Source organism: Chrysochloris asiatica, unplaced genomic scaffold (assembly GCF_000296735.1).
Source record: "Chrysochloris asiatica unplaced genomic scaffold, ChrAsi1.0 scaffold00076, whole genome shotgun sequence".
Taxonomy (NCBI): Eukaryota; Metazoa; Chordata; class Mammalia; order Afrosoricida; family Chrysochloridae; genus Chrysochloris; species Chrysochloris asiatica.
This window is the reverse complement of record NW_006408594.1, coordinates 2733800-2750755: the sequence shown is the minus strand read 5'-3', so window position 1 is coordinate 2750755 and position 16956 is coordinate 2733800. Positions and strand designations below refer to the sequence as shown.

The 16956-nt window shown below is 47.9% G+C and overlaps 2 protein-coding genes across 2 annotated transcripts; both read left to right on the top strand.

Annotated features, from left to right (window-relative positions):
* Positions 1-1560: 1560 nt before the first annotated feature.
* Positions 1561-7260, top strand: CBY1 (chibby homolog 1 (Drosophila)). The gene is made up of 4 exons (XM_006865183.1): positions 1561-1666; positions 5758-5863; positions 5950-6068; positions 7180-7260. The coding sequence occupies exons 1-4, from the start codon at positions 1589-1591 to the stop codon at positions 7258-7260; spliced, it is 384 nt and encodes a 127-aa protein (XP_006865245.1). The 5' UTR covers positions 1561-1588.
* Positions 7261-11892: 4632 nt separating this feature from the next.
* TOMM22 (translocase of outer mitochondrial membrane 22 homolog (yeast)) lies at positions 11893-14177 on the top strand. The gene is made up of 4 exons (XM_006865182.1): positions 11893-12038; positions 12248-12366; positions 12749-12866; positions 13959-14177. Exons 1-4 carry the CDS (start codon positions 11913-11915, stop codon positions 14031-14033), a joined length of 438 nt encoding a protein of 145 aa, XP_006865244.1. The 5' UTR covers positions 11893-11912; the 3' UTR covers positions 14034-14177.
* Positions 14178-16956: the final 2779 nt, after the last annotated feature.

The following is a 16956-nucleotide window of genomic DNA, read 5'->3' as shown; positions in this document are numbered from 1 at the left end:
TCCAATAAGTATATGAAAACATTGTTGATGTTGTTAGGTGCCACTGAATCAGTCCCGACTCATAGTGACCCTATGCACAGCAGAATGAAACCCTGCCCAGTCCTGCACCAACCTCACAATCGTTGCTGAGCTTGAACCCATTGCTGCTGCCACTGTGCCAACCCATCTCATTGGGGTCTTCCTCTTTTTCTCTGGCCCTCCACTTTGTCAAGCTTGATGTCCTTCTGCAGGGACTGGTCGCTCCTGATCACATGTCTAAAGCATGAGAAACAAAGTCTGTCCATCTTGGCTTCTCATGAGCATTCTGGCTGTACTTTTTCCAACACGTTGGTTTGTTCTTTGGCAGTCCATAGTACTTTGAATATTCTCCTCCAACACCATAATTCAAATGTGTCAACTCTATTACTGGGAAAAAATGCAAATGAAACACGCAGTGCAATGTGAGGGGTATCATGTGGTGAACTGCTTCCCATGTCTCTTCTAGCCATAGTCTTGTAACTCCCACCAAACGACTTTTTTCCAGACAGGTCTGGGTAAGAGAAGGTGGGGGAAGATGCTGATGGGTTATACAATTCAGTTGTGAGTGATCGCTAACAGGGTTAATTGTGAAAATTGAAACTCTAATGTCGGTATAAAATGAGATATCTCAGAGGCAGGAGGTGGATCTCACTACCACCAAAGAAAAAGAGCCAAGAATGGAGCATGTCTTTTGGACCCTTCAACATTGAACCACCTCAACCCAGGGATAGAAAGCTGGGACGGTGGAGGAGGGGCAGAGAACCAGGAGCAGCAGAACCAAGAACCGGAGTATGAGCTACGTCACCTCACAGGTCAGGTGGCCTCCTGACACATGGACCAAGTGAGAGGCACTGTTAGCAGTCTGGACTGAACTATAAGTAAAGCTTCCTTTCTTTAAAATGGGTTGCCTGAGGAGCTGTGGCCCCACTTGTCCTTCTTAGGTTGTACAGGACTAGTAGGGAATGCACTGACTGCTCTAGGCTGCAAATCTGGTCATGCCAATTTGTGACGAAGCTTAAGACCAGTAGGTCAGGTAAAGTGGTTACAAACTGTGGGGCCGACAGACCTGAGTTCAAATCCATCTCCCACTTAGGACACGTCTGATGGAGGTGATCACAGGCACCAATCACAGGGCTGTATGTAAAGATCTTAGCAAGGAGCTCTGGTAGCGTAGTGGTTACGAGTCGGGCTGCTAATCTCAAGGTCAGCAGTTCGAAACTACGAGCCATTCCGCGGGAGAAAGATGAGACTTTCTGTTCCCGTAAAGATTTACAATCTTGGAAACCCTCTTCAGGGTCACTGTGAGTTGGAACTGACTCCACGGCACACCACCACCACCACCACCACCACCACCACAGGTATTAGCATTCCAGCAGAGTAAACATTAAACATGTGGGAGCTATTGTCAAGACTGGTAATAGTTTGTACTCAGAGCCATGTAGCAAAAGTGTGTCTCCATGATTTGAGGCCAATGGCATCAGGCCACTAATCCGACTTTTTTCACCTCTGACTTTTTCTGACCCTAGATAAAGGAAGAGCAGTGGCTGACCTTCTCCTCTTCAAGCTCAAGATGCCGCTCTTTGGGAACACATTCAGCCCGAAGAAGACACCTCCTCGGAAGTCAGCTTCTCTATCCAACCTTCACTCTGTGAGTGTTGAGACTGGAGTCAGCCCCAGTCTCTGGTGGAAAGTGGGGTCCTCCAGGCAGCCTTGTAACCTCCTCTCCTTGTTACTGCTCTAAATGTCTTTCTGGATTCCTAGTTGGAGATTATTATCAGAAGTTATTGTTGGAGAACTGAATAAAACAGTCCATTTCACTATGGATTTTGGCCCCAAACAATATTATCCAATTGGACTTCCACCTTATTTCAAAGAATTGGCCAGGAATAAATTCTAGTCACTTTTAAGAATCAAATTTATTGAGAAAGATGATCATTTGCCTCTGTTCATGGCATTCAAAAGGATATTCCACAGCTTCAAAGGCAGTTTCAAAAAAGAGACCCCCAGAACATTTGGAGTAAAGCCAATAGCCTTGGGATAAACGATAGCTTTCCACACTATGATCTCTATGTTTTTTTTAAATGATAAGTTTAGCAAATTCCAGTCCCAGTTGGGTGACTCCTCTCCCCCTGTCCCTTGTTGTACAAACACACCCAGACCCCAGGTACACAATGAAGCAGGCCTTTTCTGCTGGAACCTCTGTGACCAGGTACTTTGCTCTAATCCTATCTGCCCATGTGGCTCTCACACACCCAGCCTGCCAGTCAGAGCATGAAGTGAGCAGGGTAGAGCAGCAGAGCTCTTAGAACTGAGCATTCACAACTGAGCATTCACCCTGGCCTTTGTGTCTTTGAGCCCCTTGTTCTCTTGTTCCTAGTCAAAACCAGGTGGGTACCTGGACTCTCGATTTCTGGTGCCCAAAGACTCTCTTCCCTCCCTGCCTAGCATCAGAGGAACAAATGTTCCTGATCCCATGTCCTGTGTGAGCGCAGCCCTCCCTGTAGGGAAGAGACCCCACAGTGCTTTGTACGGCAATGTGGATTTTATGAGCTCCCCATTACTACTGGTGTGGCGCTGTGGATTAATGCGCCAGACTGCAAAGCCATTTGAACTGCAAGGTCGGTGGTTCAAACTTACCAGCTGCTCCTCGGAAACCCTGTACAGGGTTGCTATGGGTTGGAACCAACTCGACAGCACTACATAACAACAACAACATTACTGCAGGGCAGGGTCCTTGTTACAAAGGGTTTCTTCCTCAGGAGCGCCTCGCCCAGCTCTCCTCCCTGCCCCTGCCCTCTATGCGGTATGCTTTAGGCACACAAGCGTCACAGCCGCCCACCTTTGTGCATGCTAGTCCCTCTGTCTGCCATGTGTATCCCTAGTCATTCATTCAACACGTGGTCATTGATAACATGCTACGTGTCAAGCACTCATATAGGCTCTGGGTCTAGAGAAGTGGGCTAAGGAGAACGCCGGGGGCGAAGGGAGTTGAATATCTGCACTTGTAAAGCATATACGAGGGGCTTCCAACAGTGCACCGCAAAATGAAATGAAAAGATAATAGATTCACCCAATGCACAAAAGGAAAATAAAAACAACAAAAAGAGCATGGAACTTTTCCCTCGACTTTTTGAAGCCCCTTTGTATGTGTCAGAAAGTTTGTATAATTTAATAAAACAGCAACTGTCTATCCTGACAAAGTGGAGGGTCGGAGAAAAAAGAGGAAGACCCCAAATGCCGTGGGTTGGCACAGTGGCAGCAGCAAAAGGTACAGGCATGGCAACGATCGTGAGGTTGGCCCAGGACCAGGCAGTGTTTGGTTCTGTTGTGCACAGCATCACTATGAGTCAGTACCAACTCGATGGCGCCTAACAACAACAAACCGTCTATCCACGGAGTCCTGCTGTGGTGCTGTGGGTTAATGCGCTGGACTGCAAAGTCAGTTTGAACCACAAGGTCAGTGGTTCAAAGTCACCAGTCATTCCTTGGAAACCCTATACAGGATCACTATGGGTCAGAACCGACTCGACAGCACTTAGCAACAGCAAGAACAACTATCTATCCCCTGGTGCTCTGTGCCATGGAGAAAAATGACATGGCTAGGGCATGGCAGGGAGATGGGCAGATGCTCTCCTTTGAAGTAGACTGTTCCAGGGGAGCCTGGCCTGCCTCACCTCACATACCTGAGGGACTTCCCCTGTGGAGAAGCTGGGGTCTCACCTGAAGATCCAGGCGATCAGTGGCAGGCAGCTCGGTATCACCTGCACCTAGTCCTGACTCAGGTGGTGACTAGTGAGTTATGTAGCTGACAATGTAAATTGTCTGGTCAGACATTAAAAAAAAACACAAAAATAGCCACTCCCAAATAGACTTCAGAATTCTATGCCTTTTTACTGATTAATATTCAAAAAGGACTTTTTTAATCTTTTAATTTTTTTTACCTTTTATTGTGAATTGAGTTAACAGAAAAGATCATTAGCTTTACCTACAACCAATCCTTTAGATGAAACGTTTTGTTTCATCTCAATGATTATAATCCCCTTCTCGAAACAACAATTAATCTGCTTCTTCCCTGTGGTTTCCCTTTTACATCTTATTTTTCAAATCAACAAAACAGAAATATTTGATATACTCATACAAAATGAAAAAAAAAAAAAATTCCTTTAAATGTCCAAAGGGCACATTTTGCAAGCCTACCTCCTGCCCACAGGCATACAGCCTTTCTCAGTTCAGAGGCTTAGAGTTCGTAGCTGCTCTGCCTCTCCATGCCATCGCCTCTGCCACCATCTGTGTCACCACTTTTGTAAATAGGATCTCACACTCCACTCAGGCTCATCCTTCTTGATTGTCCTGAGATCCTCCGTTCTTGAAGTGAAAGATTAACTTCTCCCTACTTTTACTTACACATCTCCTATAATTACCGTTGTGACCATCGCAATGAATCCTGTTAACAGGTACTCACAACTGAATCATAAAATCCTATCAGCATCACCCCTCGTCCCCTTTCACTAGATTCATCTGGAAAAGAGGAAAACTAGTCAGTGGGGATTCTATCTTCCCCTCCTCATTCAGCCACTTCGTGCCTTTATTGTTGTTGCTAAGTGCTGTTGAGTCGATTTCAGCCCATAGCGACCCTGTACAGAGTTTCCAAGAAGCAGCTGGTGAACTTGAACCACCGACCTTGAAGTTCAAAGGACTTTGCAGTCTGATGCATTAGCCCACAGCACCACACCAGGACTTTAGAGACCCCCATTTTTGATATCCAGTGTCTAAATTGCCTGTCCATAGGTGTGGCGCTGTGGGTTAATGCGTCAGACTGCAAAGTCGGGTTGAACTGCAAGGTCAGCAGTTCAAGCTCACCAGCTGCTCCTTGGAAACCCTGTACAGGGTCGCTATGAGTTGTAACTGATTTCAAAGGCACTTGACAACAACAACACCACAGTATCAAGCATATTTATCTTCATCTGGTCGACTTCTGGTCATGTAACCATCCAAACTAGGTCAAATGGGTACTATCTTCAAGTTTGGGAGTTCACGCATGCCTCCCCGCACTTCAGACTACATGGCCACTTCACTGTCAGCTCTAACCCCCAGTGACTAGGTCAGTATCCAGGAGTTTACACATCTCCCTAAACTTCAGACCAGCCAGCCCTTCCTCTTCTCTGTCTCATCTCAAGGTCAACGGGTGTTTTTGAGACATGACCAAACTCAGCCATGTCTTCATTGTTGCATTTCCCCCACTTCCACTGACAAGGAAACCAGGGTGGTCACCAGTGAGCATACTAGACTGCTTGCAGGGGGTCCTTTTTCATATCAGTCTTAGAAGAGGGTTCTTCCTTAATGGACTGACTTTTCTTGCCTTGGTGCCTCTACAGCAAACAGCTTACTTGATATTCTATCAGCCAAACAGTCTGCTTGTTTTCTTTTAAAAGTGTATAGAATAAGGCCTTAAACTATAAGTGTTCAGTAGATATAAAACAATTCTCTCCACACAGCTCAGTATGTAGAGTTGTTTAGGAAAATGTCCCTTGTATAAAGTGCTACATTCATTCTCTTGCATAGTTTAAACACTTTTATTGTGCATTATCTGATTCTCTGGCCTTTTAAAAAAACTAATGTGCAAACTAATGATTCGAGAAAAGAAACAAGTTGTTGGGAGCCTATAACCATTGGAGAGGGAGCTGGGGACACAGCCTGTATTCTGGGCCTTGGAAACCATCCCATGGTGTCTCCCCACAGTTGGACCGGTCCACCCGGGAGGTGGAGCTGGGCCTTGACTACGGAACGCCCACCATGAACCTGGCAGGACAAAACCTCAAGTTTGAGAATGGCCAGTGGATAGCAGGTGGGCTCCATTTCCTGCTTTTGTTTATCAAGCCAGATGGTGGAAAGAAATCCCCTTTGTAACTCCCACTCCTCATCTTTCTGTAGACACTGGGTTTAGTGCAGGTATGGACCGGAGGGAGGCTCAGCGCCTTCGCAGGCGAAACCAGCAGCTGGAGGAAGAGAACAATCTCTTGCGGCTGAAAGTGGACATCCTGCTAGACATGGTGAGGAAATGGTGGGAAGGGATGCTTGGCCTTGCTTTCTTGAGTCGTTTTCTCTTGAATGCCAATTTGTCCAGGTGCTCTACTATATACTGTGATGTCAAAACAGATTTTAAGACACAGCCCCTGCATCCTGGGTGAGATGGGCAGTAAACATCATTATAATGCCTTGTGGTAAGGGCAATAGGATCTGTACAGGGTCTAATGTGAGAAATTCATTCAGGTAAGTCCAGACCCTCACAGAGGAAGGAGTGTTTGAGCAGAATTGTTAAGGATAAAGGCAGGAATGGAGGCTGGGTGGAGGAAATTCCAGGGAGAGGGAAGAATGGGCTAGAGGTGGAGGTGTGCAAGTAGGCGTGGGCACACTCTGCATTCCTGGTGTTTTCTGGAAGCTTTTAAAACCCCAGAAACCTGTTGGGCCTAGAGGTGCGAGCTCAGGAGAGCATGCGTGGTGATGGTTAGGAGTTTATTCTGAATTTTAAACTACCTGTGTGACTAGTCCACCTCCTTCACTGACTTTTTAGCAAGGCACTTCGCTGCTGTGTCTTAGTTTCGGCAGCAATAAAATGGGCATTTTAATATCTGCTTTGTAGGACTGTTCCGTAAGGATTAAGAGTTCGTACAGGTAAAGCCAGTCAAGCTCTTATTTCCCAGTAAGCTGACTTCTACTTGGTGTCTTCCCTTTCCTCTCTTTAGCATCTTTAGCCTTCTACTCAAAAGTCCACTGAAAGATCCCAGTGAAAAAGTGACATTTCTTTTTCATGCATTTCCTTTTCCAAATCATGTGATGCCACTTTTGTGAGCTGTAGCCTAGGAGCAAGTGAAGGGCTTTAGTTGTAGAATCCTTTCATTCTAGAAGCACCTTTCAAACCCTTGAGGCCTCTGTAATGCAGGGCCACGCAATAGAAGGTGACCAGCAAAGTTGAGGGGTGGGTTGTGAATGTTCTTCAAGCTCTGGGACCCTGGGCCATCAGATGGCTACGCTCTGCCCAGGTACAAAGGGCTTCTCCCTCAAGGAGGCTGTCAGTGCCCAAGAAATGCCAGAAGGCCTTGCAAATCTGAACTACAGCCCAGAGATGTCCTCCTTCCTGATGACCTGCTGCTTAACTTTCAGCTCTCTGAGACCACTGCCGAATCCCACCTGATGGAGAAGGAGCTGGATGAACTGAAGAGTGTCAGCAGGAGGAGGAAATGAAGACACACACACAACACACACCCCGCCCCACCAGAGAGATCTGTTAGGGAACTGGAGAGAAACCCACTAATCAGGGTAGTAGGATGTGGCCGAGGGGTTTTTTAAGCCAAATTAGTGGAGCAGTACCTTATAATAGGTGACCACGTAATGGGAGAAACTGAAATTCCTGTCCAGGCAGAAACTAGCAGTGGGTCCTGGGTGTACTGAGTAGGGATGCCGGTCTGGAGAGCAGCCGTGTCCAGGGTGATTGATGGTAAGCCTTCAGGTGCTCGCCAGATTCGCCCTCACTGGACTACACCCTTATGTGAGTGCTGGGGTGTAGCTTGGGTCTTGGATGGGCAGTGCTCCCAGTTCTCTGTCCCTCAGGCCACTCTCCCCCACACCCACCGCCACCTCAGTCCCCACCACCTCAGCAAGCACCAGCGAGCGTCCCAGGGCAGCACTCTTATTTTTTGTGTGTACTACTTTCTTGTTTACACTATTTCTTTTTTATTAAATGATGTTAAATGAATATCACCCAAGTGAGTGAAGAAAACATATTTCAGTTCCTGGAGTTTGGAGGCCAAGCTCCCATTGCTCCATGTAAAGACAGAATTTCATGCTTGTGGGAAAATGTCACCCTTATGGAAGAACATTCCAGCATCCAGGGCCACAGCAGAGGCTGAGCTGAACAGAAGCAGGTGATCTCTGCCCAGACTCCTTGCCTTCCTCTTTTGGTGACCCAGGCTGGGCAGTGAGTGTCTGAGGTGGGGACTGGATTCTTGGTCGGGAATTTTGGGGAGTCATTGTGAGCTGGAGAAGAGAATTGGCCAAGGATAGTAAGAGGGGGTCCAGCTCCCAAAGTCGAGGGATGGACACTGAGGGTGAGGAACGGAAGCTGCCTGATTCCATGGCCCACGGGGAAGGAGAGGAGCCGGATGACAACCTCAGACACTCTGTGTAGTCAGTCTGTCCTTACCGGATAATAGGGATTAGCTAGAAGAAGCACGGAATCGTGGCTCCATCCTTGGTCTTACTCTCTGATGTAGGTTGTTGTTGTTGTTAAGTGCTGTCCAGTCAGTTTAGACTCACAGCGACCCTGTAGAGAGTTTCCAAGGAGCGGCTGGTGAGTTTGAAGTGCTGACCTTTTGGGGTGTGGTTCAGTGCTGAGCCTACAGCACCACACCAGGACTCCAGAGACCTCTTAATTCAGAAGACATTGGGAAAGGATACAAATAATAGGCAGCTGTAAGTTCAGGTGCAGTAAGAGAAGCAGGAAGCGTTACTTATCCCTAGATCAGTATCATCGACGGCCACGTCATAGAACAGCCTGGGAGCGAAACACTGATTTCCAAAGTTCATCAAAAGGCTTCGAGTTTGTTATCACCGTCGCCATTTTCCAGATGAAAAATGTGGCCAGCTAAGAGGGGTGGGAAGCAGGACTGAGACTTTGAGCTCAGTAGCGCTGTGGCTTCCTCTGCCCACCCCTACCACATCATAGGGAGCTGGAGTCAGATACCCCAAACACCCTGCACTATGTGGGGCTGTGGAGAAGAAGGGAAGCTATTATTTTTTAAGTGATAGGGAAGCATACCTTTGGAGAGTTTGAGCAGAGGGGTGCCATAAGCCAACTGTTTTTTTTTTTTTTTTAAAAAGGAGCCCCTAGCTGCTGGGTGGTGAGGACCTACGGGGTCTATGCCAAAAATGAACCAACAATCCACCTCACTGTGCTCAGTTCAGCCGGGTCCCATAATCCATTGCAATGGCCAAACAGCACTCAGACACCATACTCAGAGTTAGGGGGTTCTTAGGGAAGGTAACAGGTTACAATTCACGGTTTTTTCCAATCAGGACAGCCCACAGACTGTCCCTTGGACAATGCCACAAAGCTCTTTTGTTAAGTGCCATCGAGTTGACTCTGACTCATAGTGACCCCTATATAGGGTTTCTGAGGAGCAGCAGGTGAGTTTGAACTGCCGATCTTGTTTACGCAATCCAGTGCTGATCCTACAGTGCCTCTCCTTTAGGGCTGCAGCTGAATGCTCACGGGACACTCCATCTGCTCTAAGACTTAGCCTGAAGGCCCTCCGTGGGCCAGCAAACCTAGTTCCCCAATTAAGTGCCTGGAAGCACCCCAGTGCACAAATGAGCCTCTTACCCAAAGTCACTCAGCTCTACTTGCTCCATGGCCAGGGAGTCCACCGCCCTGGCTCCTGCTCTAACTCTTGGTTCTGCTGCTGCCCCTGCTCTGAGGTCACAGCTTTCTGTCCCTGAGTTGAAGTGTGCAGGGATTTGGGGGTCCAAAGAGCATGCTCCACTCCTGGCTCTTCCTTGTTGGTAGTGAGCACTTCCCTTCCTGCTTCTGAGATGGTTCATGTTATACACATGTTAGCGTTCCAAGTTTCCACTGTCCTAGCTCTCTTGACAATCCTTCACAACTAAATCATGTCTTCCTATCAGTATCTTCTACCTTCTTGTACCGAGGGCCATCAGGAAAAGAGCTGATTGGTGGGAGTTACAAAAACTGAGGCTAGAAGAGACAGATTAAATAATTGACTACATCACAGGTTAAGACCGGGACCACGGAAGTAGCAGAAGGGGGAATGATTGTGTTGAAGGTGGAGCCCAGCAGGATTTGCTGATGGATGTGTGGTGTGAGATCAGTGAGGGGGATCATATTAATGAAAGTCTCTGATGGGTGAAGACACAGTGAGGTATGCAAGAGCTTACAGGGATAGGCGTAAATACTGACATATACGCAACTTTGGAACAACAGTTTCTGTGTGAAGGTACATGGATTGAGACATAGGCCAAATGGATAAGGGAGGACAAGTAGGAGATACATTTATGTATTCTACAAATACTAAGAATTTGAAAGAGAATATTTGTACATGAGTATTTATTTACCTTTCCTGCAAACACAACTATGAATATGGGGGAGCATGTTGTTAAGTGCCATTGAGTCGGTTCCGATCCATAGCGACCCTGTACAGGGTTTCTGAGGCTGTATATCTTCACAGGAGCAGAAAGCCTCATCTTTCTCCCACGGAGCGGCTGGTAGTTTCGAACTGCTGACTTTAAGGTTCACAGCCTGATTCGTAACCACTACGCTACCAGAGCTCCTCATACATATAAGGAGTCCTGGTGTGGCACCAGACTGCAAAGCTGTTTGAATTGCAAAGTCGGCAGTTCAAGCTCACCAGCTGCTCCTTGGTTCTCACCAGCGATCCTATACAGGGTCGCTATGGGTCGGAGCCGACTCAACAGCACTTCACAATTTATATATATATATATATATATATATATATATATATATACACACACACAAAGACAATGTTCTACACCCTACTTTGGTCTGGGATCTTGAAAGCTCATGAGAAGGGTCTCAGATGCAGCTATTGGTCTCTCCATGTGCTGAACAAAGAAAAGTATTAAGAATTGAAGAGGCTTGGAATCAATTAGTCTAATGGGCACATGGAGCATGTGAACATCAATCTCCACTGACTGTGAGACCAGAACTAGATGGTGCCCAGCTACCATCACCAACATTACAGGGTCCCTGATGGAGTGGGAGAAAACTCAAAATTATTATTAAAAAAAAAGACTGGGTTTATTGGTCAGAAAGAGACTACGAACCTGAGACTATGGCCCCTGACCACCTTCAGGTCTAGAAAGGAACGCACCCTTGTGGCCCAATTTTCAGCCAAGTAAGTAAACAGGTATGTGGTGTTGTTAGGGGCCGTCGAGTCAGTTCTGACTCAGTGACCCTGTATGGAATTTCTGAAGAGTTACTGGTGGGTTTGAACTGCCGACGTTGTGTTTCGCAGTCCAGTGCTGAGCCTACAGTGTACGCTCACTATGGAATGATCAATTGTTTCAAATCAAAAGGACACCATTTTCCTAAGGACAAAGTTGAGAGGGGATGGGAGATGGGTGGAATGGAAATAGGAACAGTAGGGAGGAAGCAGGGTAACTGTTGTGTGGAGGGGAACATAATGATTGAGATTAAGCGAAGCATATGATTCGTTGAATGTAAAGTTGATGATCTTGTTTGTAAACCTTCACTCAATTCACAATAAAAGGTTTTAAAACAAACAGCCAACAAACCATCTCTACCGTTTTGTTATTGTTTAAGTGCCGTTCCTATCTGTCCCCACTCTTAGTGGCCCTGTATAGGGCTTCCAGGAGTGGTTGGTGGGTTTGAGTCATCAACCGCCAACCTTGCGGTTAGCAGTCCAGTGCTGATCTCTTAACATTCTACCAAGAATACACTTCCTCAGGAAAATGACGCTGCCTCAGTTTTCCTCAAAGTGGGATTCTAGGGAGGCTAGTTAAAATGCAGATTTCTGTGCCCACCCTAAATCCACTGAACTGAATAACTGAGGCAGGAACCCCACAATGTCTTCTTGTTGTTGTGTGCCCTTGAGTCGATTCGGATGTCGGAATCTGAACCCTAGAATATAAAACACACTGGGCGAAAACGAAAGGCCTTTCAGGGCTTCGGCCGCAGCGCGGGCACAACAGGGTAAGGTGAGTTTGGAAGACCTCCAATCCAGAAGGTGCCGCTGTCTCCCCAGCGCCCCCTCCAATCTCTGGGTTCCCGGGAGGACAGTTCTATCCGCGGTCACTCATCGCTCGTCTCCTCTCTTCCGCTTCCGGTGTCCCCTACAGCCATGGCCGCCGCCGTTGCCGCCGCCGCTGCTGCTGGCCCTGGGGCGCCTGTGCCTCCGGACGAATTGCTCCCGAAAGGTGACGTCGAGAAGACGGAGGAGGAGCTGGAAGAGGACGACGACGACGAGGTCCTGATGCCCCGCGGGACTGCGGGGGAGAGAGGGGGGGCCCGGGCGCGCGCGGGAGAAGGTCCGCCCGGGGGTGTGGGCTCCGCGTGCTGCGGGCTCGGAGCCAGGTCGGAGCGGAGACCGGCTTTTCCGGGAGTAGGTAGGGTCCCCTGGGGGCGAGGGGGTGGATGCCGCGGCTTCGGCCAAGACCTTCGCCTCTTCCACCACAGCTCGATGAGACCCTGTCGGAGAGGCTCTGGGGTCTGACAGAAATGTTCCCGGAGAGGGTCCGGTCGGCGGCCGGAGCCACTTTTGATCTCTCCCTCTTCGTGGCTCAAAAAATGTACAGGTAAGGGACCGAGGGCAAAGGCTTAGGGGTGTGCGTGGGGTGACTGGTGTTGGCTTTGGAAGCAGGGAACGGGGTTGGAGGCCAGCCTGTCATCCAGTTCACTGAGTGACCTTGGACTGGTGTCTCAGTTGTCTTGTTCTATGAAGTGGGGGTTCTTACCTGGCAGCGCCGTTGGGAGGATCATTTCGGATGATCCGAGCTGAGTAAGGTGTCAGCAGCATTGTAGAGGAGCGCAGAAGAACGTCGCACTGCTGCCGGTCACTAGCGATGCGGCTTCTGTGTGCAAGGGGTGGGTAGAATGGTAACGATGGAGTACGTAGGCGGCGAGAGGCTTGGTTGCTGAGTTTTGTGTTTCTCTCTCTCTCTTTCTGCTCCGATGCAGGTTTTCTAGGGCAGCCTTATGGATTGGGACCACTTCCTTTATGATCCTGGTTCTTCCTGTTGTCTTTGAGACTGAGAAGTTGCAAATGGAGCAGCAGCAGCAACTGCAACAGCGGCAGGTGAGCCGGAATCCTGGCTTTTGGCCAGTAATGGAGACACAACCGGTTTATTTCCCCAGCAACTGGGTAATGTGTGGGAAGGATTTGGGACTGGGACCAGGCTCTTTTAAATACTTGGCTGTGCTCTCAGCATTGTTTTTGTCAACCTTGTCTGCCCCATCCAGAATGGTGTAAATGACATCTTGATCCACCCACTGCCTGAGTCATTTCTGACTATGTGACCCTGTAGAACAGTAGAATTGCTCCTTAGGATTTGGTGGTGGCCTTAGGACTTGGTGGTGGTAATGCGCCGTGGAGTCGCAACCGACTCATAGAGACCCTGTACAGGGTTTCTGAGGCTGTAAATCTTTACGGGAGCAGAAAGCCTCATCTTTCTCTTGCAGAACAGCTGGTAGTTTCGAACTGCTGACTTTTAAGGTTCGCATCTCGATTCGTAACCACTATACTACCAGAGCTCCTTAGGACTTGTTAAGTGCTGTCGAGTCGGATCCGACCCATAGAGACCCTATACAGGGTTTCCGAGCAGCGACTGGTGAGCTTGAACCACCGACCTTGCAGTTCAAACGGATTTGCAGTCAGGTGCATTAACCCACAGCGCCACACCAGGACTCCCCTTAGGGCTTAGGAGGCTGTAAATCTTTATGGAAGCAAACCAACTCATCTTTATCACAAGGAGCGAGCAGGTCGAGGGTTTGAACTGCCAGTCTTGCAGTAAGCTGCCTAACACTTCATCCACTGTGTCACCAAAGCTCCTTAAAGGCCATCTTTCTTGTTAGTGCTGTTGAGTCAGTTCCAACTTGTTTTTGTTGTTAAATGCCATCAAGTCGGTTTGGACTCGTAGCGATGCTGTATAGGGTTTCCAAGGAGTGACTGCTGAGTTTGAGCCACCCACCTTGCAATTCAAACCAACCTTGCAGCCCAGTGCATTATCCTGCAGCGCCACACCAACTCATAGCAACCCTGTATAGGGTTTCCAAAGACAGCTAATGCGTTTGAACTGCTGACCTTACAGTTAGCAGCCCAGTGGCTATCCTACAGCACCACACCAGACCTGTACAATTCCCTAACTCCCCTCCTTTTTTTTTTTTACAGATACTTCTAGGGCCAAACACAGGACTATCAGGAGGAATGCCAGGGGCTCTACCTTCGCTTCCAGGAAAAATCTAGATTACTGCTGGTTTTGAACTGTCTTGGTGGGAGAAGTTTGAAATTCAGTAACGTTGGAACTGCTGATTATTTGGATTTTTTTTTTTTTTTAACTGTTGTCACGTGATTCTAAAACTGCTGGGGAGAATTCTTCCTCCTTTGTCTGACTCCCAGCTGTCAACTGTGTCCTCCCCGCCATCCTGACATTTATTGCCTTCACTCTGACATCAGAGTGCAGCAGTGTAGACGGTTGTTCACCACCCAAGCCCCTCCCTAAATTGTCCTGTTGTTCTAGAAGACCCCCTCCATTGTGGAGTTGTGAGTTGGGAATGGGTGCCAGTAGGAAGACTGTACCCCTGATGACTGTTAGTAACTTGTTTTTAGGATGGAGCTGTTGGGAGGCATGTGCACACAGTATGAAACATGAACTACCGCCCAACTGCAGTGTAAAACCGCCACTGTGTACCCGGGTGTGCTGGTCGGGGATGGGGTCCAGCAGCCGGGCCACAGGGTGGAGACTGAGGGATAGAGAATCTCGGTTCCTCTGCATTTTGGCTGTTAAACTTGTGTGTGTATAAAAAACTGTCCGTGCTCCCTTTTTGTATTTAAATATTTAAAAAATTATTCAAACTCAAAGTAAGCGTTTGTGAGACAAACCACAATGTTGCTTAAACCAGCAATGGCGACTTGACTTTTTCCACAAGACTTGGGACTTCTGCCTCTCTCACCGCTCACCTAAGCCAGCACCACCAACTTCACATGACTGGCCCCTGAGGCCCAAGTTAGTGACATTTCCAAATTTAATGTTTTCAAGGAACTTCACTTTTAGCCAAGAACCTCTTCATGGTAATGTTTGCCCAGTATTCAGGCAGATAATCCCTTGATACAATCAACTGAAAGGCTTGGGTCTGTGTCTATGATGACACTGTGCAACTATAAATTAGTATGAGTGATACAGTACTGATTCATAATCTGAGGGCGGGAGGAATTAACTAGGAATAAACCTAGTTTATTTAATTGCTAAAGTGACCCCGATATCCAACTGTAGCCCTGATTTTTGCAACCTATTTAACAATATGCATTGTGCATTGGTGCCGAGGTCTGGTGTGATACTGTAGAGTAAGCACTGGACTGCTGCCAGGTTGGTTCAAACCCTCCAGCTGCTTCTTGGAAACCCTATAAAGGGTCAGAGTCAGCACTGACTTAACTGCAGTTAACATTGGTGCCAACAGTACTAAGCCTACATGGCTAATCTGTCAGGACGGTACATTTCAGGAAGCAGTAGTTAGATTTTAAGGAGGAAATAGCCACAGAGAGGTTGCTAGGTACTGAATCTGAATCCAGATGGGCGGACCACAGAACCGTGACTCCTGGGTTCTGGTCGGGGACAATCTAGGCCTTCTATCAGCTGCATGATGTTCCGCTTGGTTCTAGGAATCACCATCGAGAGCCGGTCGTCTTGGAGGTGGGGTCTTCAAACTCGAGTCTCATTTTAAAAAATAAAAGTAAACTGGAAAATACCCCAGGGATTTCTTTAGAACCAAAATCATTTTGTCTGGGTTTTTCCACTGAGGTTTGATGAAGTACAAAGTCTATAAAAGATGACTGATTCTGGTAGTGAATTCTTTTTAAAGCAGCATGACACTAATGATTATTATTTTTTCTTTACATAATTCAGGCAGACAAGGAAGGAGATGCACGTATGGAGTTTTTCATTTTTAATGTTTGGTTAAACAAAATACATCTTTTGTAAACAAACCCAGCACAAGGCCAACAACAAAAAGGGAATAAAAGCAAGAAAAACAAAAAGCCGAGGGTTGCCCCTTACTGGGCATCAGGGTTGGGCCTGCTCCTTCCTTCAAGGAAGGGGAGCTTTTGGCCCTTGGGCATCAACATGGGTCCCTGTTCCTAAGCACCAGAATCGGAGATGAACAGAGAAACCAGCCCTGAAATGCTGAGGCGTCTTTGCATAGTCCATTGGCTCGTGGACTCCCAGTGCACGGGGCTCCTTGGAAGTGCCATCTACACAGGCCCGAGCAGGTGTGTGGAGAGGAGTGTTTCCTCCTCTGTCTAGGAAATGGCTTACTTTCACGGGCCATACCAATGGACTTGAGGTCCTGCCTGTGAGAATCAGCAAGGTTGGCTGTAACTTCTGGCTGGTGCTGGTTGGAATGTCATTGTGCAAGGGGTTTGGGGGGAGGGGGCGCTCCCTGTGGTGCCAAGCAGGTCTGGTGTACAAAATGTTAAGGAAGAGACGACGGCCAGTTGCTGGGAAGGCGTAATGCAGTAGCCGCTTGGTGGCTTCTGTTACTCAGCATAAAAACGGCCTCGTTGGATTGAAGATACATGTGCAGAAAAAGTGCTGGTGTAAACATGCACTCCAGTCACAGTGAGGAGACAGCCTCAGCTCCGTCCCGGGAAGCTGGCTTGGGCTCCACGCACAAACCCCAGGCTGGCTCTGCAGCTGCTGACGAGGACAAGTCTAGCCAGCGGGGCAGCTCCCAGACCTGGCAAGACCACTGATGTGTGAGGACTGGACAGGTCCTCCTGGCCAGCCCACCCATCTGAGGCAACCACACCATGGTGACAGATGGTACTTAACTTCCCCTCCTCTTTTGTTTTCCAAAGTTACAGGACAAGTGGCCTACAACTCCTTAAGAGGTAGGAGGGGGTCAAATCTCTGTAAAGGAAACTCCAGAGAGGTGACAAATCCAGCTCCTACCACGCAGTGCACGTAACTATCCAGCGTCAGGGCTCTCTGCCTGTCATTCTGGTGACAAACAGATCTGCTCTTAAACTCTAAGAGCTATCTTCAGAATACTTGGCTTAGCACAGAATTTGCTGAAAGGCAGCCTTATTTTTTTCCCCGATTTTGCCAAAGTGGGTAAACAGGAATTAATGTAGTGAAATGGTCGGAACAAAACTGGAGTGAGCTATTGAGAAC

Bases quoted from the DNA above. Each gene is read 5' to 3' on its own strand.
- CBY1 (XM_006865183.1), top strand. From the start codon at position 1,589: ATGCCGCTCTTTGGGAACACATTCAGCCCGAAGAAGACACCTCCTCGG. The intron at 1,667-5,757 runs GTGAGTGTTGAG...GTCTCCCCACAG, and splicing joins CTCTATCCAACCTTCACTCT to TTGGACCGGTCCACCCGGGA. The intron at 6,069-7,179 runs GTGAGGAAATGG...CTTAACTTTCAG, and splicing joins TGGACATCCTGCTAGACATG to CTCTCTGAGACCACTGCCGA.
- TOMM22 (XM_006865182.1), top strand. From the start codon at position 11,913: ATGGCCGCCGCCGTTGCCGCCGCCGCTGCTGCTGGCCCTGGGGCGCCT. The intron at 12,039-12,247 runs GTCCTGATGCCC...CTTCCACCACAG, and splicing joins AAGAGGACGACGACGACGAG to CTCGATGAGACCCTGTCGGA. The intron at 12,867-13,958 runs GTGAGCCGGAAT...TTTTTTTTACAG, and splicing joins AGCAACTGCAACAGCGGCAG to ATACTTCTAGGGCCAAACAC.